Raw genomic sequence first — 25850 nt, 5'->3', positions numbered from 1 at the left:
TTACTTTTAATTGCTTGTTGAAGGATGCATTCCTTGACATGAGACTCACCAAAATTGACAAGAATAGTTAGAGGATACTTTGCATGGGGTGGCTGTACTGCGGGGACCTGATGGGCCCGCATAATGGTAAGATCCAAACGTTTATCCGGTGGTTCTGAGAGAACATGCTGCAGGATAAAATCCGTGACTAAGTTTGTGACAGTCTGTCCATTTTCACGCCCTTCAGGGACTCCTGTAAATCTCAAGTTAGATCTGCGCGAGCGATTCTCCGCATCATCTAGCTGAATCCGTGAGGCTACCAAATCTGCTTGACATTTTGCCACTGAGGGTTCCACAGACACATGAGCATCCTCTAGGTCAGATACTCGTTGTTCAACCTCCTTGATACGTGAGTTAAGTTGCTGTATATTACTCAATATTAAATTCAATTGCGATTCCGTTCTCTGATTTGCCTCATTTTGCGAAATTTTCAAAGCTTTTAACTCAGCTAAGATCTGAAGGAGCACATTTTCTCAAGGGATATCGGAGCTTGCCTTGTCTCTGGTTGCATGAGAAAACAAGCCCACTTATAAGATCGGCTAATCTTCGGCCAACTCAGAGGATCCATTAATAGAGGAGTGTGGGGGAGGGGACCCGGCTGTAGTACTTATCCCCGATGCACAAATTGACTCACAGGACTCGCTGGATAGATCAAGTAGGGAGCTGTTTGCTTGAGGGACAGAGGCAGAGTCACCAGTCAGTGAAGGGACACCGTCCTTTTGGCCCTTTACCAATCCCCCAAACAAAGGATAAAGTAGCTTGGAGCCTGTGGCCATATCCAAAGCTGGGCTGTGAATAACTTCGGCATTACAGCTTGAGGCTGATTGGTTCGGAGGTGAGCTAACTTTATCCGTTGACTGCAAATTTGAATCCAAGTCCAAGTTCAGGTTTCTAGCCTCTTCAGGCGGAGAGTCCAAGCCAGAATTTTGACCCCGCTCTAGTCATAGAGAGCGGTAAGCTGTGAGGAGAAGTATCCCTAGTAACTGAGTCGATGGTCGGCAGAGGGGTGGTATTTAAAGATAAATCCATATTAAGGTGATTGTCGGATGGGGCTGGGTGCTTTGTTTTAACAGTACGAGCAGCTTTAGGAGCCCTAGAGGCAGGGCGTCCCTTTCCCTGGAGATAGTGTGGCGATCGGGGCATTATACGCACTGCACCTTGCCCTTGCCCTTACAAGTGACATCCAGCCCCCTTCCTCTCCCCCTCAACGTAGCAGACACCTGGGAGATAACCTGGCCTCGTGCTAAATTTGCGCTAGAAAAAAAGTTTTCAACAGTGTCTTTTTTAACCGAGCACTTTCCAGGACTCACAATGTGCTAAAAAAAATTCAAAAATGTACTGCACCAGAGACTCACCGGGCAATGCTCACAGCAGTATAACTTATTTCAAATATTTAGTTTGACAAAGGAAAAATGAAGCTTCCCTCATTGAAAAAGAGTGTTACAGTCCGTAGCCCCCACCTCACCTCCGGTTCCAGTCCTCCTCTCCTCAGTGCAGGCCTCCAAACAAGCATTGCCAAGCCTCTTTAGGGCTGAAAGTGAATTTCACCCACAGCAAAAGTATCAAACGGCACAATATCGAAGGGGGAGTGCTCAAACACACTCCAAATGGTGAAAAACGGGAGGGAGCAGGATCGGAAGCCTCCTAAGCGTCAGGTGGATTTCAAAACTCTCTTTCCGCATTCAGTAACGCAGCACCGCCATAAGCGCATCTGTCTCCGAGCGCACGTCCTTCCCAAGCCTATGATTAGCCGCGCAGCATGACGGGAGCTCCTATGCGGCCGATACGGAGGATGTTTTTTGCAGATAATCCAGACCGATGAAAAGTTATGTTGATGTACGTGTAGGTCAAAGTATGTATGGGTGGATGAACATATTTATGGATACATGCATAGGTGATGAATGTGTTAATGGTAAGATGGAATGGTAAAAAGCTAAATGGTGGAGCAAAGAATGAATACATGGCATAATGTAAAAGTGAAATGGTGGATAACAGCAGGTGGCAGGAAGGGTGAAAGGATGAAAAGATATATACTGGGATGGAGAGACAAGGAAGCTTTTCTAGGGAGGGTCGGACTTACTTGATTTACTAGCTTGATGCCGATAGAGCTTTGGCTCAAAGTAGGAGTATTTTACTTTTCGTGCTACTCATTTGCACATAATGAACCAATTCACCCACTCGTCTGCCCAACCCATCCATCAATCCATCCATCTGTCCGTCTACCTGAAAGAGCACCCATCCCATCCCTGTGACATTGTATCATCTTTTCTATTTTGTTTTCCACAGTTGTGGTTCCAGACGTTGCCCCCCTTGACCTTCAGGTGGCAGTTGTGCAGGTAACCAAATGAAACTTATAGTAATCTCCCCTTGCTCTGCAGACCGACTTCCCGACTTCCCTCCTTCCCTCTTTTGCTCTCATTTTCTTTCTTTCTTTTCTCTTACTTTCCTTCTCCTTTCCTATATCATGCCCCCACATACTTTCTTTCATCATTTTTCCTTCCTCCCATTGTTTACCGTTACCTTCTTCCTCTCTCCCTTCCTATTGCAGTGATTATTACTACTAATTGGAGATATATGTCTAAAACTCATTGTAAAAGCACAGTAAAGTGTTGTCACATATAATCCAGTATTAAAAGGACATTCTTGCTGCACCCCTGGCATTTCCATACACAACCTCTCCTCTATATTATTTTCTGATTACAAAGATGAGGGATGTATGGATGTTTTAGTCCTGGTGAAGTTATATACTTTCTATGAGTAAACAAGGGGTCAGTTGTACAAAACATTTTTCTGGTCTCAAACAGCCCAATTTGCAGAATGGGGCCGTTTGCGACTGAAAACATGCTTTTTTTCATTTGCAAAAGGCAAAATGCAATTCGGCAACTTGTTACCGAATCGCATTGCATTTGTGATTCAGTATTTTGAAGGGGCGTGCTTAGGGCTTTCCTTCTAAAACCGAATAGGTAGGGTATGTTTTACTGTTTTGTGACCAAATTCGGGTTGCAAAGCAGTAATACTTTACCAGCAGTTTAAAACTGGTGGTCACCCATTTGCAAAGATGTAAATAATAATATTTTTTGAGCAGGTAGTGGTCACACGGACCACTGCCTCCACTTAACAATGAAACTGCAAAGTTTATTTGTTTTCTTTTTAAATGCATCCCGTTTTCCTTTATTAAACAGCAATCACAGACATGGTGGTCTGCTGACTACAGCAAGCCAGCATCCCTGTGATGGTTACGATTCCTAATGGGTCCCAAGTTGCAACCTGACTCATTAATATGCATGAGGTAGGGCTATTTGCAACCCCCTGGGAACTGCTAATGAAATTTAGAAGCGTTTCATACATTAGGAATACTGATTTCCTAAATGTGATTTGCAGAGAATCACAATTAGGAAATTGGTATTCCTAATGTTAGCACATCTGGCCTGAGACTCCTCCTCTACATGATAGTGCACTGGTGCAGTACGGGCAAGCGAAACAGTTATTCAGGCACTTTCTTGTATTTTTGTATAATTCGTTTCTAATTGGGGGATTATCAGCAAGGTAATTTCTCAACTGACCACTAGAGGGTAGTGACAGTCAATAAAATTTACATTATTATGGTGATGCAAGAACTTGGCTTGAAAAGCGTTAGTATACCACGTGACTATACCACGTGATGCGAGGTGCGTGGCAGGGCTGCACAACACTGGAGGTTTCATCAACACACCTCATAGTAGCACGAGAGGACCCACACATGGACACTATGCACACCAAGTGCTCTACCAACTTTCCACACCTTAAGGCCAATATTAGGCCACCAATCCCAGCCACCACTCCGTGGCCATATTCATGTCATGACCAGCATGATGAGCCAGGCTCCTCCAGGGGTCAGTGCCCACTGCTGCAGTTGAAATATGTAAGCCTCAGTGTCAGCTCCCCTCAAGACACAGAGATAGTTATGCCTAGAGACCCCAACTTCAAGTGGCATGTACGGGTGCCCATGTTAAGTAATTATTTCAAGGTAACTAAAGAAATTGATTGGGAAACAAAACAATCATTGATATGCCATTAAACAGGAAAAAAATCTTCCACCTCTTCTTACACAACCCTAACACAGAAAATGACCCAAACTATAAAAGTGCGGTAGCAACGCAGCATTGACACTTTGACCTGCAAATGAATCAGACGTGCAGCAAAGGAAGGAGGGTCCACTGATTACTCTTATGCAAGGGTTGTGAGAACATATGCCGATGATGAACCACGAAAGGAGATCAGGGCCCAACAAATACAGGGATGCTTATCTGGTGCCTTCGTGTGACAAATCCTAGGGCAAGCAAGCAACAAACTGGACAAAATAGTCATGCCAGCCCAATCCAATGAGCTCTCCAAAGACGAGCCAGAGCAAATGGAACTATTGTTCACCATATTTTCCCCCAAGCTGGAACCAAATGACTCCTGAACCATCAAAACAGAACCTGTGGCTGCTGTTGCAATCAACCACACTGCATGTCCGCCAACCTCTCCAAAAACAGCGATGAGGCCACTTCTAAGATTGTGTGGTTATTGGTTCCTGTAGTCGCACCCCCTACAGGAATCTGTTCTAACTACCAACAACCCAACCACTTTGTCAGTGTGCATAAGTGGCAGTCACTCAGCAGGCCCACAGAGCTGCAGGAGAGGCATGTTCCAGGATGTATGTGCAGTGGCACTCAAATCCGAACAAGCATCCCAGCTAGGATGCTGCTTACTTTTTGAATCACTATGGAGACAATCATTATGGAGACAAAATCTTCAACATCTTGCCTTATGTAGCCATAGTTCTGGGGGAGAATCATATCCAAAATGCACTGCCTGTTTTGCTGGAACACAGATTATTGCCATATGAGTACCTCTTAATTTGATGTGCCAAAGTTATTTCACAACCTTGCGACCATAGCTGCCCCTGCAGCCCACAAAAACAAAAATCTTTGTCTGTGGAGAAATATAACCCATCCCGCATGAAGGTGCCTTTGACTGTCAGATATCCCATGACAGCAGCAAGTGCACAGCGACCTTCTTTGCCACATCAGATGAAGGAGAAACCCTGCTCTGCTGCACCACAGTGGAAGAACTTCTCCTCGTCAAGTCCGCAAGGGCAATTCACACACAAAGCATATAGATAGTCATCAAGTTTCAACACCTGTTCCAACACTGCTGTCCCACTCATATTGCTCAATATTGACAGTATGAGTTAAACAGTTGCCTTCAGGCATCGCAAGGTTCCCTTTCACCTCCAGGCAACAGTGAAGGTGGAGCTTCAGAAGCTTGAAGACTCGGGGTCATTGAGAAGGTTCCCTGACTCACAAAGTAGATGTCCCAATGGTTCTTGCAGGGAAGACAAAACAACCTGGTAGCATATGAATCTGTGTAGAAATTTGGCTTCCTAGTAGGACCATCAAAAGGGAAGGGCACATCATGCTGCTGATGGACAACCTGATTAATGCTCTCTTTAGGGCAAGGTGGTTCTTAAAACATAACCTCAACTGGGGATATAACCATCAGGAATTAAGTGAGGACAGTAGGTAAGTCACTACCTGTCAGCCTACGGCGATCTGCTGCCTTAACATTGGCATCTCATCAGCAGCTGAAGTATTTAAAAAAATATAAAGATGCACTCAGGGTTGCAATGCAGTGATTCTTTCACCACGAGGCACATTGTGCAACAATTCTGGCAGGCTGTGTGTCAATTTTCGTCGCACAATGAATTTCTTTGAAGAGATGAAGTCTTTTTTGGCCCTGAGACTTCAGGAACAGGAGGCAAGCTCAATCCAAGCCCTTGGAGAGCACTTCTCAGCAGAGCCAGAGGCTAGCAAGGCAGCAGTGCAACAGCAAGGCAGCAGTCCTTCTCAGAAAAACAGTCCATGTGAGTCCTTTGGGGAGCCAGGCAGTTCCTCTTGGCAGGTTTCAGGTTCTGGGGCAGAGTGGCTGTCCCAATGAGTAACTTGAAGTGTCCAGAAGTGTCTAAATTGGTAGGGTCAGAGACCCAGCTTATATACCCAAAAGTGCTTTTGAAGTGGGGGAGACTTCAAAGAGTGGTTTTGAAGTGCACACGGTTCCTTTTCAGTACAACCCTGTCTGCCAGGGTCCCAGTAGGGAGTGTGGCAGTCCATTGTGTGAGGTAAGGGCAGGCCACTGTCCTTTGAGATGTAAGTATCAGGCTCTCCACCCTTCCAGCCCAGGAAGACCCATTCAGTATGCAGATTTGTGCAAGTGTTACTGAGCATCCTGTGTTTGTGGTTGTCTGGGTGACATGCAATAAGGAAGCTGTCAACCAGCCCAGCCCAGACATGGATTGCAAGGCACAGAAGGAATTAAGTGCAGAGAAATACTCGCTTTCTAAAAGTGGCATTTCTAAAATAGTAATATAAAATCCAAATTCACCAGTAAGCAAGGATTTCTATTACCATTCTGGCCATACTAAATATGACCTGTTTACCCCTTTCTGATCAGAATCTACCACTCAAACAGTAAATGAGGTTAGCCCTAATGTTAGCCTATGAAAGGAGGAGGTCTCACAGCAGTGGGAAATGAATTTAGGAGTTTTCCACTGCCAGGACATATAAAACACCCAGGTATATGTCCTGCCTTTTATCTACACAGCACCTTGCCCAATGGGTTACCTAGGGTCTACTTTAGGGGTGGCTTATATGTAGAAAAGAGGGAGTTTAAGACTTGGCAAGTACTTTTAAATGCCAAGTCGAAGTGGCAGTGAAACTGCACACACAGGCCTTGCAATGGCATGCCTGAGACATGGCTAAGGGGCTACTTGTGTGGGTGGCACAATCAGTGCTGCAGACCCACTAGTAGCATTTAATGTATAGGCCCTGGGCACATGCAGTGCACTTTACTAGGGACTTACAAGTAAATTAAATATGGCAATTGGGTATGAGCCAATGTTACCATGTTTTAAGGGAGAGAGCATATGCACTTTAGCACTGGTTAGCAGGATTGTACAACGAAACAACAACTTCAAAAACAACTACTGCCTTAACAACGAGGTCGGAACACCGACCTCGTTGCTACTACTAATGATTTTACCACAAATGTTTTCACAACGATATTTTGTTGTAAAGGCATTCCTGATAAAATCATTAGCAATAGGCACCATTCACCCTACATCCCTCACCCCACCCCCCCCAACCCCACCCCAAAACCTAAAACCCCCTGACCCCCACCCACTCCCCAAAACCAAAAACGCCCCACCCCCCCAACCCCACCCCACCCCAAAACCTAAAACCCCCTGACCCCCCACCCACTCCCCAAAACCAAAAACGCCCCACCCCCCAACCCCACCCCAAAACCTAAAACCCCCTGACCCCCCACCCACTCCCCAAAACCAAAAACGCCCCACCCCCCCAACCCCACCCTAAAACCTAAAAACCCCTGACCCCCCACCCACTCCCGAAAAACCAAAAACGCCCCACCCCCCCAACCCCACCCTAAAACCTAAAACCTCCTGACCCACTCCCCAAAACCAAAAACACCCCACCCCCCCAACCCCACCCCAAAACCTAAAACCCCCTGACCCCCCACTCCCTCCCCAAAACCTAAACCCACCACTTGCCTTCGCCAACTCCCTTCTTTGTACCTTATCCACGCATGTTCGTTGTTCAGAACATACATAGTTAAGGCACAAAAAACCGGAGTCGTGGTTAAAAAAAGCGTTGTTGCGCTTTCGTTAACCACGACTTTCGGAAAAAAAAAGTCGGAAAAAAGGATGTTTCCCGTTAGCAGTGGTACAGTCCTAAATCCAGCACAAACAGTGTCAAAAAGCGGAGGGAGGCTGGCAAAAAGTTGGGGGTGACAACCCTAAGGCTGTCAGGTTTAACAGCCAGCATTCAAATTTTCATTTCTACCCCACCTTCGGGACTGGCAGCCGCCCTCTAAGGAAGTGCAGACATGGAATTGATGCTTAACAGGTCAAAATGCCAATTCCTTTCAGAAGAAAGTGGAGTGACTTAATTTTCTCTTGTGAAGGAATAATGGTGGACCCTGCTAAGTTTGTAGACATCAAGGACGCAGAATCCCCCACATGACAGCAGGATTTCAGAAGTTTCCTAGAACTCACTATATACTGTTTGTATTTATACACCCTAGACTGTCTGCCAAAAGAACTGACCAAACCTCTGACCCTCTGGACATGGAATAAGGAAGAAGAGAAAGAGGCCTTCCAGAATATTGTCAGCCTTGACACCATCAAGGACTCTGAGCTGGTCATAGATTCTAGACCTATAGGGTTCAGAGCAATGCTACTGCAATACGTTGACAAGTGGAGGTCCGTCGTGATCACCAGCTGCTCACTGACTGGCACAGAATAGTGGTATACACATATTGAAAAGGGAAACCTTGGCATTTAAATGTGGTTGCACTCTGTCAAAACCTCTTTCAGAGGGCCACGGAGCATGCTGGGGTTACTGGGCCCAACCATGGCTTGGCCTTTTATTTCTGATGTCCTGGGGCCTGTTTTAAAATGGATTCTGAGCAACTGGGCCAAGTACCCCTGCTGCACTTGACTCTCAGTGGTAGACATGGTTGACTAGTCAAAGACTCCCTCAGGGAAAGTGTGGATGCTGATTAGTAAACAAAGCCTCACAATTCAAAATGTGTTTAGTGGCAGCAATAAATGCATTGTCCGACCAATACTCACTTTTATGAAAAAAGCGAAGCATTTTATTTCTACAGCTAACCCCACAATGCAAGAGTATTACATTTACAAACAACTACAGAGCCCTCTCCTGAGGTTGGGGCTTTAGTGTCTCTCTGGCAATTTCCCAGTCACTCTTTGTTTTAGCCATTGTGGTTATTACCCATTCACTGTTGGTAACATCCAGGGTACACCCCACTGGTAGTCTGAGTTTCATGAGCCCACTATGATTCTGATTTAAAATCAATAGTGTTTCAGTGCACAAGTGCTCAATTTAACAGCATGTTCACTTGGGGCTCTCAGGCCCGAAACAAGTCTAATCCGCACCGGTAATAGGGAAGCATTTGGAGTGCTGTAGTGTGCTAAGTCCGAGGGCTCTCACAGCAGACTCCCAGGCTGCCCTCAGCAGGTTCAGGTGCTCTTCCTCACAGTCACGATCCTGCAGTGATTAGAGGTTTTCTGTGGCTTCTCTTCACACCTCGTACAGGGAGACCACTCGACAGGGCTCTTCACTGGACTTTGCTCTCAGCAACTTCCTCCTCTTCATCACAGGGAATACTGATCTTGGTAAGCAGGCAATCACTGGTGCTTCAGGCTCCAGGCTGGGTGGTCTTGGATTTCCTGTTTGATGTTCCCTCACCTCCTCATACAGCCTGTCTGGTTGCTCGGCAGATGAAAATATTAGAGGTCTCAACCTGTCCTTATAGTACATTTCCAGGCACCAAATGTGATTTATGATCCGAGTCATTGAAGCACTAAGTTGAGGTTCTGCTTCTTTTGAAGTGCGTGCTCCTTTGCTCCTTATACCTCTTGAAAAGCTGTCTGTCACAGCAGGGATGGATCTGAAGCAGATAGCCCCACAACACAGGCAAAAGAAGTGACTAGATTTCACACCAGGATTTGTGCATCAAAAGGTTAGGCCAGGGCTCCCAGTCCTACTCTTCATGATTCTCCTATAAGCCCCCTCTCCTTCCTGAGATGTCCTCACGCCCTTCATTGTTGCCTCTCACTGAATCAAAGAGCGCTCTTTGAAGTGTACAGGGACGGCCTGGTCCTCCCCAGTGTGTGTCCCACCTGGCTTACAGGAAAGCAGCAATACACAAATTTGTCTGGGGGGATCACTCTTCCTCTTCTCCATGTTTCACCATGCAGGCCTTGGTACCTCAAAATGGAACCCAGGGCCCCTTCAAGTATTGTACCAATCACCGGCATATGTACACCCAGTACATGTATGCAGAATATACGCACTGCACAGTACTGTATCCTCCGTGTACTGCGCCATTCAGAGGCACACATACAACCAGCACTTCCATTCATCGTGCATGCACTGCCCAGCACATACATATCCTTTATGTACTGTATCACTCGTAGGCACACATAGACCCAGCACATACACTTGCTGGGTCTATGTGTCTATGCACAGCACTACTTCCTTAAGTTCTGTACTTCTCTGTTAGGAAACCCTCACCTGACACACACACACACCCAGTGCAGAGCTACATCTTCTGTGCTGTTCAATACTTCCCATAAACCAGATGTAGGCCAAGGGTGAGTTAAGCAGACAGCTGATGAACTTTAAAATGTGAATGAGCCTGTAGGCCTCATTTGAGTGAAACGGGTTAAAAATGACCTGGTTCCGCCACTGTGCTCCTTAACTCCTGGTGAAAGCGGTAGCCTTCCCCCACTATGAGGGGAGCACATTTGGCGCCCCCTCCTGGTCAACAGGAACGCAATCCATGAGACAGGCCTATGTCATGGTGCACATACATGATCTGTGATCGCCCATGAGAACGAAAAGCAGCTTTATGGCTCCAGACATCAGTACTGTTGGGCACTCAGGGCAGGGCAGCACATCCATTATCATGCAGATGACTTTTCCGTCCCAACACATCCATTAGCATCTCTGCTTTTTATGTGCAGTCATTCTGAGTAACTACCGATCACAGACCCTTACTCCTGTAGTTCACAGGCATGGAACCTCATGCTCCACCATAGGAAAAGTGAGTTTTGCAGCTCCAAAGTTTTATTTTTTCCTTGGCTACAAACCCTTCTGCTCAAACCCATCAGATAATCTACCCCAACATTTATGAAGTGGCGATGGCTAGGTCGGTGACAAGGCAGCAAAAGTGGATGAATACATGGCCTTAGTGGCATTAATGAGATGTCTGCGGTCGGTGAGCCTCAGAGAAATAACTGATTCAACATAAAACTGACATTTGCCTTCAGTGAGCATGCACAGTGACCACCTTCAATAGGTAGAAGGCCTTTCTACGAGACATACACAGCGTGGATGCTGTCAGCAGCTTCGAACTAACTGCCCTCTGGCACATGAGTGATGAACTAAGCATCATACCTGATGTCCTCCTCAGAGGGCCCCTTCATGGTTGTGCCCCAAGTTTTCAGCAGCAAATTAGAGCAGTAGCTCATGTAGGACACCAAAGGGTGAGCAAGAGCTGAGCATGGCTCTGTAGTAAAGTTTGGTTGTCTGCCATGGAGAAAAAGGTGGAAGACGTCACAAGTTGCCAGTGGTGCCAGACCTACAGTCTGCTGGACCGACCAGCTCCTATTAACACAGAAAACCCTAGTGATTAGATAAAGATTTTGGCTTTGTCCCACATTGACGCCATATGACATTGGTGTTCGATGCTTAATCCAAGCTTACTCGTGATACTCCTAGGTAGACTGGTGGATTGTACAAATATAACAATGCTGCAATTTACCCATTTCACTCTGATGCTATTCTCAAAAAGACTTATGTGCCATAGGACTTTAACTGATGTACTTCTTATTGTGTTCTGTTGTATGGTAACAAACGTCAAGAAAATACAAAAAAAATGTTTCCTGTTGTCGACATAACAACTACGTTTACAAACCCGAAACAAACTGGATCTGATATTTGCATTATTTAGATAACCAAAGACACTATGGACCGACAATAGACTACCTTTCCAAGGAAACGTATAATACTTGGCCACTCTCAACATCACCCACTGGAACATCATCCCTGAGTGGCCACAAGCCAACAGGAATGTTGAAAGGATGTTCAACAAAGCTGTCGGGATTGGGGTGGAACTGCAAGCGGACACTGAAAAAATACTACATTTCTAGAGGCGTATCCCCCAACAGCACCACCTACACTCTCCGGCCGATGTCATGTTTGAGAGAGCAGTGCTGGACGAGATTCCCCATGATCCATTGAGTCAAGAAAGACAGTGGATGAACAGCGAGTGAGCCACCCAGACTTGGAGACCCAAGGAATGGAACGTCAGAGTCAGAGACTGGGTACTTGCATGCAACGGGCAAAGCACAGGCTAGCTGGGCTTTCCAATCAAGACAATCTCACTGATTGTTACCCGCAGCAGGCAAGACACCATGATTATAGTGGACGAAATCAATGGGCAGTTTTTTGGGGGCATTTTTATGAAGCGGAAACTCCCCTGGAATATATTGGAGCGCTTTACATGAGCACCAGTTATTAATGAACATTTATTTTAGGTAGACACAGGGAGGTTACATGATTTACCAGAATCATAGGCTGTTGAGCTGATGCTGAGATTCAAACCTGGTTCCTCAGCTAGAGGCAAACGTCTCCAAGAGGACGTAAGTACAAGTTCTGACGTGGAAGAAGCAAAGTGGCCCTAGTTGGGGGAAATTCCTTGACAAGGGCGTTGAGTGAGGCACCTGGGCAATTTATGCAAGAAGTAAGAACAAGCCCTGTACTGACCGAAAGAGCTTGGACTACCTCAAACAGTTACCCCTAACCCCACGGGTTTCCATGTATCTGAGATCCCATTTCCAGCTTCCCTGTAGATTGCAAGGCTGTGTGTGCCAGTGAATAGAGGAGAGGGCCCCCAAGGCTGGAACTAGACAGTTGTTTTGTTTTCTGTTTCTGATGATCACTTAAGATGTTAATAGAAAGAATGAAAATAAATCTTTTGGAGGAATGTAGTGTACCATGTTATTACTTCGGTCCATGGCACACCGTCGTGCATGCATGCCATCATCCTGGTGTGGCATCTGCAGCATATTAAAGGGAAGATTGTGGTATTGCAAGGACGGTCTGGGTCAGCTCTCCAACCCGTGTCCTGGCTATTCTTTGTGGAGCCACGCGGCCATGGGCAGTAACCTTACAACTGTCACAAAGGTGCTGAGAACCTCAGTTATCCTGGTTTACAGCACTGCAGGTATTACAAAGGTGATGAGACCATCAGCCATCTGTCACAATGGTGGTGAGGCCATCAGCCATCTTGATTGATGCACTGTAGCTATTTCAAAGGTGGTGAGGCCATCAGCCACCTTAATTTATAGCACGGTAACTATCACAAAGGTTCTGAGGTCTCTAGCCGCCTTCATTTACACCACTGTAACTATCACAAATGTTCAGAGGCCCCAGTTGCCTTCATTTACACTACTGTAACTATCACAAAGTTTTGAGGTCCCCAGGTGCCTTGATTTACACCTCTGTAACTATCACAAAAGGTGGTGAGGCTATCATCTATCTTGCTTTACACTACTGTAACTATCACAAAAGGTGGTGAGGCTATCATCTATCTTGCTTTACACTACTGTAACTATCACAGAAGGTGGTGAGGACATCAGCTATCTTGATTTACACCACTGTAACTATCACAAAGCTGGCGAGCTCAACATTTCGATTTGTCAGTCAAAGGATAGATATTTTTACCTTCTTTGCCTGGGAAACTTTGTGACTGAGAGTAAGCACTCAAGACAATGCCCATTGCTCTGCTGGAGGTCCACTGGCAGTCGTTAAGGATTAGATCTTCTTGCTACCTTCCACAATCATTTTAGCTACTTTGGGGTTATAATGAGGAACCATTATGCTCTGCCTTTTCAAAAGTAAGATAAGGGATCAGTTCTGCAGGGTCACCATGGGAGCGTTGTTGGACCATTGAGTTGTTTGGCTGAGTATCGTCAGGGTGGCCAACTATTGATTTTTTTGTAGAATTGTCCCATTTTCATGGTGTATTTGGGTCAATAATGACATTTTTTTGAGGGTTACAGAAACATCCTTCCGATCTTGTGTCTCAAGTACCAAGTGTCCCATTTGTGTTACCCACCGTTGGTCTATAGGAAGAGCAGCATGTGAGATTCTGTCCTGCTCTGAATGTGGTGTTACACTGGAACTGTACTTGAGTGCCTTAGGAAAGGACAGACGTGGTGGATTTTGGAACAGCTGAAAGTCCAACAAGAGATACTTGATTGATAATGGCAAAACAAGGGTTTCAGAGGCCTGAATGCAAACAAGAAACATGTCTTCACCTGAAATTTGTCTGGGTGGTTAAATACAGCCACAATTACAATGCACTCAGTGTCTCACATCCGCAGCTCTTGGTGCCACTGCACCTTATGTACTGGCGAGACCTGTGTCCTTGGAATAACCTTTGTGTAGCTGTCTCAGACGCTGATGAAGTAATGTGACCTGGTGCCAGAAACATTGGAAGCTGCACTAGACTGCTGTGTACTTTTACCTACCCTACTGGCGCTTCCTGTTACTGACACACCTACTTTGAGACCAGAGGCAAACTCCATGCGGTCCCTTCTTATCTTGCAAGCGAGGAAGAGGACGTAGGCCCCTCACAGTGATAACTCTGATAATCATTAAAACTTCCCCAAACTACCAGCCGCTATGCTCTTTCGAATTCATCTTCTTAGCCATTTCAGAATTATTTACAGCAGGCCTTATAGATCTGTAACCTTCAATGATTTGGAGGCCATTGTCGGCTCACATCCACCATCAATCCACATGATCTGCATGATGATTTTATTCATAACTTACAAAAACAATAATTAGCTTACACTACTCACCCAACTCCTCTTGGAACATGAAGATATTCCTGACCTCGTTCTACTGTCTGAAAAAATATTGCTCATCTCTTCCACCATCAATTCTCCATTCTCTGATGCTGCTGTCATTCGCCTGATAGTAAACATCTCCAACCGCACCTACACTGAGACTCAAAACAGTTGTAGGAACCTCACTTCAATAGCGCCCAAGAATACAAGGTCCATAACAGGCTAACCTCACTCCCTCACTTCACCTCCTAGGAATCATTCATTCTCTTCAGGAAGAACACTCAATAGCACTCTGAGCTTCACAAGTGGAGGAAGACCCGACTGAAGTCTAGGGGTCTGCAAATGTATGGATATGGACATTACTTATTTCCAACTTTAAAGTGGCAGAGATTTTGCCACTGCGCCTTGTCAAGGAGAGATCAGTTACGAGCAGTTTTCAACCTCCTTCCACTTCTAGTTTGCATGCTTTATTGCTGCTATTTAAGGGACATGAAATAAAGTAATGCACATAATAACTATAATACACGCCTCTGGTATTGACATTAAGTCAGCTCTGTCATTGACATTTTCATTCCTTATCACACTAGAACTGAAGGCACAAGGGTGGTCCAAAACACGTCTATGTTGTCAACTCGTAAATGTTTTCCTTTTCGAAAACGTAACATTTTCCCAGGCAAACTTATTTCTTGTACATAATATGTCCAGAAATACAAACATTAGTGACGTAGTGTGCAAACATTCAGGAGAATCAGAACATGGGAAGATGGGGCGTTATGACCCAAGGCTGGCACTTTCCAGGGTCCACGCTCCTTTAGTAAAATATATTCATAGATTTTAAATTTTGAGCAACTCTAACGTCCTTAATAATAATGAGACGACTTACTTGGCCATAACATGCTTGTCTTTGGCCCCAGCTTTGGCACTAGAGGCTATAAAGCCTATAAACACACACATTATGAGTCAAGTCTTTTGCAAGTTGGAATCATAGGCCATTTAGGAGCAGGGGCGGCTCGCGTGGCTGGGGCTGGGTGGGGCGGGGGGTGCAGATGTGCACGGGAAAAAAGAAAATGAAATAATAATAGTTAAAAAGAAACCTTACTTCTGCTCCCGTGCCACACACCGCTCCTCTCACGTCGCTGCTGCAGGTACAGGCTTCCAGCCTGTCCTGCGCCAATTCTGATGCTGCTCAAAGCTGGGAGCCTGTGCAGTCTCTCTGGTTGCTGGCCTGTGGAAAGCCTGCAGCACATGTGCGTTTGGCTGGCCCGAGACGGCCAGCCAAACACACACGCACTCTGAGGGGAGTGCACTTCCCTTGGCTCATCACCCCCAATGTCCTGCTTCTTTTACATGGAAAGGATAATAAACAGAGTTTTTTATTCCTTCCGTGTAAAGGATTTGCAGCGGTTGCTGCTGGCGGGGAGGTGATGCTCCTCCACCCATACGGAGGAGCTGTGCCTGTTCAGGAGATATTTTCATAGTGTCAGATGGCATGTGGGTAGAATTTTCTTGGAACCGTGACGTTGGTAACAAATAACAAATGACATCCTCAGTTAAAATGCAGATTGTACATTTACTCCCATTGCCAATATGAAGTTCTTCTGCAGTGCCATGTTGTGCAGCTATTACTGCATTGCAAGGGAGACTGGGTTTATTCCACTATGGATAGTAATGAGAGTCAGATTAACTTGCCAAGGTAATCATTCCATGTGTGCCTTAACCCTAATGGAGCTTGCAGGCGCCATCAGGATCTCAAGATCCACCGTACCTTGTCATATCATCAGTACAGAAACACATCTTCCTGCAGGTTATTGTTCAAATCACCATAATAAGCAAATGTGCTGCTTCTGTACATACCGAGGTCCCAGGTATGTGACTTGTTGCCAACACTCATTCACCGATAGTACAATGCAATCTTTTAAGGGAGTGGCTTAGATTTAGGGGTCCGTGATTGAAGGAGGCACCTTCTTCGTGTTGTTTCTCAGCTTAACAACTTTAAGGTATTTTTTTCATTGAATATAACACGTTTGTCACTGCACTCTGAATATTTTTTATAGGCTTTAAAATGTTTGGAAATGATTCTCAACTAAACTTGGCTGTTGTTTTTTTCCACATCCGTTTAACACACCCTTCTATTTCTCTGAAATATTGAACAATTATATCTCTAACTCTGAACAAGAAGAAAACTTAGACCTTCACACTACCATTATTCATAAACCCAAATCTTATCCTCATATCCAAACCCACAAATATAATCACTGTGGGGGTCATTACGACCCCGGCGGTCGGTGCTATAGTGGAGGTATTACCGCCAACAGGCTGGCGGTACCTACCTCCACTATTATGACATTGGCGGTTTGGCCAAAGCCAAACCGCCAAGTCAGCACACCAACCGCCAAGGCGGTAATGACCGCCGGGCTGGAGACCTCAGTCTCCAGCCCGGCGGCTGTCACTAGGCCACCCATGGCATTTTGACTCCACCCACCGCCACGGTTTCCATGGTTTCTGTACCGCCATAGAAACCATGGTGGTAGGCACTATCACTGCCAGGGAATTCCTTCCCTGGCAGTGATAGGGGTCTCACTCACCCCTCTCCCCCTCTCCAGAGTCCTCCCTCACCCTCCTCCTCCCAACCCCCACATATACACACATACACGCACATACATACACACCCATACACACATTCACCCACACATGTATACACTCATACACACTCATAGCAACACTCACGAACATACATCCAGGCACACACGCAAGCACGCAAGACAACATGCATGTACACACACACACACCCACTCATGCACACACACATTACACAGGCATTCACACACAGTCACCCCCCCCACACATGCACACAACACCCCACAACCCACTCCCCTGTCGAAGAACCCGACTTACCTGCTTGCAGGGGGTCCTCTGGCAGGATACGGACACGGCGCTGCTGCCAGAAGCAGCGTCCGCCAGCAAAACACCGCCAGGCCGTATCATGGAACATGATACGGTAGGCAGTGTTTTGCTGGCCTGGTGCTGCTGCTGGCAGCAGCGCCACCTTACTGCCGTCCGCCACCATGACCGTCGCCGGAATTACGCCAGCCTTCTGGCGGAATTCCAGCTATGGTCATAATGGCATGGAGGGTCGGTAGCCACGGCGAAGGTATATTGGCGGCCGTTACTGTGGCGGTAGGGGGAATTTGCTGGGAAGGTCCTAATGAGGGCCTATATCTCCTTCTCCATACATCTTTGAATCCCAACATTGGATCCCAACTCACAACCACCCTGTCACAACAAGCATTTTTTTAAATATGTTTTTTATTTCAATTTCAAACCTTCTTAAACAAAGACTAGAACAGTTGAGCGCATAACACACCAGCATCATCCATTATATTGTCCATAGTGCAAAGCAAATTGTTGGAGGAACAGTGCATCTATTTGTACGATCATAATACGTCAGTAATCGTTATTGGTATGGCGTGTACAATGTGCAACTCTGAGCAAGAATATGATGTGTTAGTGACAGGGTCATAGTGTGATACGTGAGTGTGCATTGTGGTTCCCAGTCCATAGTCTGTGGGTAACCTGTGCTGTGCTGTGGTTAACTACATTAACCCATTGTCAACAACTGTACCTCCCTCTTCAAATACTTAAAGTTTTATTCCTTCTCCCAATCTGCCAATCACAATTGTATTACCCCATAACAACCACTTTACCCTGTCTCCAAAAACCTAACCTCTAATTCCAACTACCAAACATAAACCGGCTAACCCAAAAGCAATCAATTTCTCACTACAATCTTCTCTCCTTGTCTCACATTTTTCCTGTTAGTCTGATGCACCTTCTTGTTCTCTCTATACTCATTCCTGCATCTCTCCTACCCTAGGCTACAGATGTAGACACCGGAATATTTGGAGAGATTGCCTTCACTGTAGAGCATGTGGATTTCATATATTCGTCTGGTGGCATCCTACCGCTACTCAATGTATTTAAGGTGGTGACGACCATGGAGAACACAGTCTATACTGGCAGCATCAGGTTAGTATGAGCATCAATACCAATCTGGGGTCAATGTCAGCCCAGGGCCATGAGCACAAAATCAGAACAGTTTTGGAAAATTAGAATTGTGGGCCAGACAGAGGTTATTGTAATCATAGACCAGTGATTGTGCTCATTAGGAGCAAATATGTATTGAGGTTGTAGCCCCCAGATGGAATTTGCTTCAAAAGCCCTGAAGCCTGGTGTAGTTTGATACCAAAAAGAGAGCACTTCAGTGAGAGACCAAACATTGAATGAGTGCTGGAGCTCAAATCCCTCAATATTGGGAGGGGGGACCCCCAGTAGACAACCGCTAATATATAACTAATGCATATGAAATACTTTGTTCATCCCTTCAAGTCCCTATGAGAGAGGGGGTGACAATATGATGTATTTTACTCTTTCACCACATTCTAAATCATTTGGGCACTGAAGTCGATCAGATGTGTGGTGTTAGAAATGGGGTCTATAGTTGGCAGTGGCTTGCACCATGTCCAAGCAGGGGCCCACACTCTAGTCAGTTAAGCTAAGATAAGCCCTGCTCATCCCTTTGGTAGCCTGACACAAGCAGTCTGCCTTATCTCAGAAGCAATGTGTAAAGTATTTATATATACACACACACACACACGCACATGCAGTAATACAGTACAAACACCACAAAAGTGTTCCACACCAGTTTAGAAAAATAGCCAATATTTGTCTGAGTAAAACAAGACCAAAATGACAAAAATCCAACTTACACAAGTAAAGATACTAATTTTCAAAATTGAATGTAGTATAGCACTTAGGAACACAATAGCTCCAACTGAGGCTACCCCAACAGCTTGACGGAGTCGCTTTCAACTGTCCAGTGCCACCTGCGAGGAAACGCAACTGGCCACAGTGTTGTATAGACTCCAGTTGCAGCCCCTTGGAAAATGATGAGAAAACAAGGACGTTGCACGGAGTTGAGGAGATGAGGCTTCACTGAGCTGGTGGAACATTGGTTCATTACTGCCACCAGGGAGGTAAGGCGATGGTTCCTTAATGCTAGGCAGGGGAGGTGAGTCATCGGTTCCTTTCGGCTGCAGAGGAGTTGATGTGGCGAGGCATTGGTTCCTTATGGCAAGGCGAGGTTGATGAATCCAGCAGGTCAAGGCGCGAGGCCCTAACTTTGCGGTGTTGCGATCACATCACGGGGCTACAGGTGCTGCGGCAAAGTCAAAGTCAGGTGCCACGGACGACAGTGACATGGCACTCTGGACTCATGCTGTGGCGGGACTTTGGAGGTACTACAACGGCATCAAGCCCATGGCAGAATGTCCTCAATCCCAAGAAGGATTCTAACTTTGTGGTGTCAGAGGTCCAGTACCTATACCCATTTGTGTCTTTGAAGTAGGCAAACCCAAAGAGAAGTCTTTGTAGTGCACAAGACCGTGACTTTCCTGCCCTGGCCCCAGACACACTCCAGGGGTTGGAGACTACTTTGTGTAAGGACAGACACAGTCCTTTTCAGGTGCAGGTGTCAGCTCTCCCCACCACTGTAGCCCAGGAAGACCCATCAGGATATGCAGGGTACACCTCAGCTTCTTTTGTGTGACTATTGAGAGTGAATTCAAACAGCCCAACTGTCATCCTGACCCAGATGCGTATTCCACAGAAAGTCAGAGGCACATAATTGTTAAGCCAGAAAATGCCCACTTTCTAAAAGTGGCATTTTCAAACTTACAATTTAAAAACCAACTTCACTAAAAGATGTATTTTTAAATTGTGAGTTCAGAGACCTCTATCTGCTCCCAATGGGATACTACACTTAAAAGATATTTCAAGGCAATCTACATGTTACCATATGAGAGAGATAGTCCTTTCCATAGTGAAAACCGAATTTAGCAGTATTTCACTATCAGGACATAGAAAGAACACCAGTACATGTCCTACCTTTTAAGTACACTGCATCCTGCCCATGGGGCTGCTTTGGGCTGACCTTAGGGGTGACTTGCATGTAGTAAAAGTTAAGGTTTTGGCCTGGCAAGTGGGTGAACTAGCCAGGTCGAAATGGCAGTTTAAAACTGCACACACATACACTGCAATGGCAGATCTGAGACATGTTTACAGTGCTACTCATGTGGGTGGCACAATCAGTGCTGCAGGCCCACTATTAGCATTTGATTTTCAGGCCCTGGCCCCACATAGTACACTTTACTATGGACTTACTATTTACCAAATAGGGCAACCTTGAATAAAATAATCACCAATAGACTGTAGACAGGGGGCACTTGCACTTTAGCACTGGTCAGCAGTGGTAAAGTGCCCAGAGTCCTAAAACCAGCAAAAAAGAATATTACGGGATACTGACAAATACCTACCTAAACAAACAAAACATTATGAATCTATCACAAAACAATAAGAAAATCTACTCTAACTTTTGTTGCATCCCTTTGCAGTCTGCTCAGCTGAATTATGAAGATTGTAATTTAGTGATTAAGCTGCTTTGCTGTCCTTTCCTCTTCTCAACCCTTTCTCCTTTTCAATGTCAAATGACTGTCCCATTCTCTTTGTCACCAATTCCTTTCTCATGTTACAATCTGCTGTTCACTCCGTCCGACCTCTCTCGTCTCATCCACACAATGTCCCCATTTCACTTTCTCACCCTGTCCATTACTACACCTTTTATCAACTATTACACTTGGTGCCTGATTTAGATCGTGGCAGTAACAGGTCTGCTGCCTCTTTTTCGGCAGAAACCCTGTCTGCCGCCTTGGTGGTTCGCCATCCGGATTTAGATGTTGGCCGTCCCATAGACTTCAACCCACTGAGTCCCGCGGACTCTGCCAAGGATTCCCATCTGTCCCAACAGTGTCATAGGAAATAGTGGCTGACGGCGGAACTCCAGCCACTCTTCCTGCGTCGCATATTCAGATGTGCCTTACCGCCAAGCAAAAAGTGTCAGTTTACCTCCACTTCTGAGTTGGTGGATTGGTGGAGAAAAGGGGTGAAAGGTCACCTTTTTCTGGATTCCACTGGCATTTTCGACTGGACACAACTGGACAACACCCTCTGTCGTTGCTGCCACTGGACTCCAGAGAAAATGTGGCCCCCATCGCTGGACATGTCAGTTGGAAACCCGCATTGGCTGTGTACATTCAGGGGGTCACTACAAATGAGCTTGGTACTACTGCAGATATATACATGTCACAGTAATTATTTTAAAGTATTGTGACATGCATATGTTGGGACATAAATGGGTCAGGCACGGATTGGGACACAATGGTACACAACACATATCGCACACATTCACAACTGTCATTATGGCATCAGTATTCATTGACAAATGAATGCTAGCACTACAATGACAGTACGATCACACACTGTGTCCATGTGTGCACATTGCAAGGGGATCTGTACCTGTCATGTTGTGCATCGAGTTGTGTGTGTGACTCAGTATGTGTATGTGTGTGTGCGATTGGCTGGTTGAGGTGGAGGGAGGTGTACTGTGTCATGTGGTTGTGTTAGTATGTGTGTTACTTGCATATGGCGTAGATGTTGTGTATGTTGTCTTGTGTGTTGTGTTGCAGTGTGCAACATTCAGATGTGTTGTTGTGTGGCGGATGTTGTCGTGATGTGTATAGTTGTGCTTGTGTGTGTCTTTGTGTGTTTATATAAATGAGTGTGTGGTTGTGTTGGTTGTGTCATTTGTGGGTGCAGTGTCAATTGTGTCTGTATGTTTTGTCAAGGATGTATGTGAATGTGTGTTTGCGGCATGTGTTTTGGTGGGATGGCAATGGATAATGGTGTGTATGGAGTGTGTTATATAATGTGTGATGCAGGGGGACCCATATAGCAAGGGTACGTGTGTGTGTGAGACGTACCTGTATTACACAGACACTGCTATTGTCAATGTCCATTGGGTCCAGCAATGTCCTCCCTCTTTCAGCAAACCATCAGCTGTACACTGGCTGCAGGATTGTAACATTGGAAAACGGGCTTCAGGAACTGCCTGAGTGGGGGCTAGGAAGTCTGCCGCTCAGCCAAAATACATCTAAATACGGTGGGCAAAACCCAGTCAACCAGACCATCTTCTCAAGCCCTCTGCCACGGCAGTTTGGCGGTAACACCACCAAGATCTACATCAGGCCCTTAGTCTCATCTTCAGATTCATCCTCCATCTCACTGTTTGTGAAATCAAATAAAAAATAACAAATTGCCAATTTTCTGCAAAGTTAACAGAAATATGAGGCTTTGGTAATCACTGTTTTTTAGAATTAGGAACACTGGGTCTGATTCCCAAATGTAAGTTAGGGGCTGATTTAGAGTTTGGTGGAGAGGGTGTATGGCAGAGCCTACTCTGTCTCTGCTGCTGACATACATTTCTGATAGCCGGACAGAGTAAGTGCCATCCAAGGTTTTGTCTTTTATCTGGATGCCCTATTTAGAGTGGGTGAACAAATGATATAACCAGGCAGTAAGGGGTTGTCAAAACTGACCCCCATGTCATGGGAGAAACCTCACATGGTGAGGGGGTCATTGCATTTTTTTCCAAAAATAAAATCCTGCTTTGGGATTTTGTTTTTTGAAAATAAGCAAAAACATTGAAAGTATGCTGTACAGCTTCGTCATGTTGACGGAGCCGTCCATCCAACCTTCTATGCATTGACTGGAACTGCTGTGATGGCGATTCCTGCCAATGTAAAAGATGTCCTTTGGACATGGGGACACCTGCAAATTAGGTGGATGGCTCCATCAGGGAGGAAGAGTACCTTACTCTGTCGACCTGACGGATTGAATCCTGTCTGCTGAAGTATAAATCAAACCCTTCCACTTATTTATTTGTTATTTAGTTTTTAGTTGGTCCTCATTTACCTTCCATCATTCCACTCAAAGAGAGGGGGGTGGGTCTTTCCAGTGCGATTTTACCAATTTTGCACGTAGACCACCTTTGCAAAACCACACCTGTCTGGAATGCATCTGACCTTGCCGTAACCAATTGCCAACATATTGTCGGAATATAGCTGTATACTCGGAAGTGTGTATAGTCATAGGACCACATCAAGCTTACTGCACACCCATATCCTCTCCTCTATCCAACCATTGTTCTATTTCTCTTACGGTCCTCCCTCGTATCTAACTTCAAATTGCACATTAAGGAATCTTTCCAGTCTGAAAACGTAGGAGGGGAAACACTGATCCATTTTTTACAAATCTCCCTCATCGCCAAAAACATCATGTAGAAAAGTAATTTAGAGGCATCCCTATTAATCTTCAATGGTTCATGCAAAAATCCAAAAATTACTAACGGGGTGCTTACCTTAGAGCTTATGGGGAGTATTACGCTGATTGCTTCACTAGCTTCTTCCCAAAACTTACTGAGCTTCAGACATTTCACAAACATATGTAAATCATCTTCAGACACCGACCCACACTTTTTGCATCTGACCATATTGCCCTGGTTCAGTCTAGAGAGCTTTGCAGATATACAAAAGACTCTATGATTTGAGAACACATGATTTCTTCTTAAAGCAGCTTATTTAACTGTGTTATATAAAAGTGTAATAGATACTTACCATAAGTCTTTTTGCTGAAGCTCCGACAAGCAATCGTTCCATAACTCTTTTGGAAGGGTAAATTGGTTGTCCACAATATCCATAATCAGCCAGTACCATCTGGCCACTTCCTTCTTCAAAGGGTTTTCCAAATACATCTGCTCCTCCAAGTTATTAGTACCTTGACTTCCTCATTTAGACTCCTCACCCAGCTTTTAACCTGGAGATATTTAAATTTGGACAGATTACTCCCTGCCTCCCAAATAAGGTTTTCATACGACCTGAGTTCTCCATTATAACAGAATTGTCCCCACTCCGAAAGTCTTGCTTCTTTCAATGGGGTTGCCAAAGCATCCTTAGTCCACTCCGGTGAACCTGGGGAGTCCAAAACAGGGGCATGTTCGCTATAGTACAACAGGTTTGTAACCCTCCTGACTGCGTACCAAAGTTTTCCTGAATCTTGTAGCACTTTAGTCAGACTTTCTTAAAAAATTTGGGGTTGCCAAACTTATGTTAAAAGCTCTTCTGCAACTCGCAATTTTCCTCCATCATTGCTATCAAAGTCTGCCCCAGCTCCGAGCGACCTGGTTGATTAAAGGTCTCCCTTGTGTTTTTCAGAAAGAAAGCCCATGCGTAATGTGGCATATCCAGTACCGCCAGCCCTGCTTTCTCTTTCTTTCTTCTCAACTTTTTCCAAGAAATATGGACTCCTTTAGACGTCCAAATAAAACTAATAATTTTCCCCTGGAGTTTCCTTAAGGAATCTTTGTTGTACATTAATGGTGTTGAGTTGAAAATAAATGTGAATTTAGGTACAATGGCCATCTTAATTAAATGTACCCGTTCCATAATAGTAAGAGGGAGATTTAACCATCTCTTTATTAACTGATCTACATCCATCATCACCTTCATAAAAATTGTTTCTGCTAATTTACTCATGTCATGTGTTATGGCGATCCCTAAATATTTAACCTCCTCCTTTTTAATTACATGGCTACTTATTTTAATGTTCCAAGCCATAACCTTCATCTTTTGATTATTGACTGCATAACCAGAAATTCCCCCAAATTCTACCATCAGTTCCTCCATAGCTGGTTTAGCCTGACTTAAATTAGATGTATAAATCATCAAATCATCCACATAGAGAGAGACCTTCCTGGATAGACTCCTACACATGAATGGGGGAATTCTCTGATCACTTCTTTGTCGCATCAAGCATTACGACTGCTAAGGGGGCTTGACATGTGGTAGCTAAGTCAATTGACCTTACAAGGCCATATGTCAGTTCATGCATGTGTCTCCCTTTTAGAAACCCTTTCTCATCTATATGTATAAGCTTCCCCACAACACCCCCTTATCTATCTGCCAGAATGTTTGCAAAGATTTTATAATCACAGTTTAAAAGAGATATGGGGCGAGATGACTCACATTTTTTAGGGTCTTTACCTGGTTTTAAAATTATTGTGATAATAGCTTCCTTCCAGCAGGGGTGAAGCCTCCCATCGACCTCTATAATATTATTATGCAGTTCCCTCAAAAACTTCATAACACTGCTTCCCAGGGCTCTATGGATTTTCATGGATAACTCATCTGGTCCTGGTGCCTTAACTTATTTGCCATACTTTATGGCCTGCGCTACTTCTATCATCTTAATCAGTTCATTAACCACCTTACTTTCATCCTCACTCAGGGCGGCAGGTTCTAATCCCCCTAACCATCTCTTCACTGACTCTGGTGAGGTGACACTTGTAATTCCTCTGTGTATAATTCCTTAAAAAAAATTA

At 45.1% G+C, this 25850-nt stretch overlaps 1 protein-coding gene across 3 annotated transcripts in view; it reads left to right on the top strand.

Moving 5' to 3' along the window:
- The window catches only part of CDHR2 (cadherin related family member 2), a 497387-nt gene that overhangs the window by 354998 nt on the left and 116539 nt on the right, over positions 1 to 25850 (top strand). For all 3 annotated transcript variants that reach the window (XM_069244564.1, XM_069244565.1, XM_069244566.1), the window contains 2 exons: positions 2326 to 2375; positions 18396 to 18547. In XM_069244564.1, the coding sequence (XP_069100665.1) occupies positions 2326 to 2375; positions 18396 to 18547 (202 nt within the window). The remainder of the gene's footprint in view (positions 1 to 2325; positions 2376 to 18395; positions 18548 to 25850) is intronic.

This window comes from Pleurodeles waltl, chromosome 7 (genome assembly GCF_031143425.1).
Source record: "Pleurodeles waltl isolate 20211129_DDA chromosome 7, aPleWal1.hap1.20221129, whole genome shotgun sequence".
NCBI lineage: Eukaryota > Metazoa > Chordata > Amphibia > Caudata > Salamandridae > Pleurodeles > Pleurodeles waltl.
This window is presented reverse-complemented; position numbering and strand designations above follow the sequence as displayed.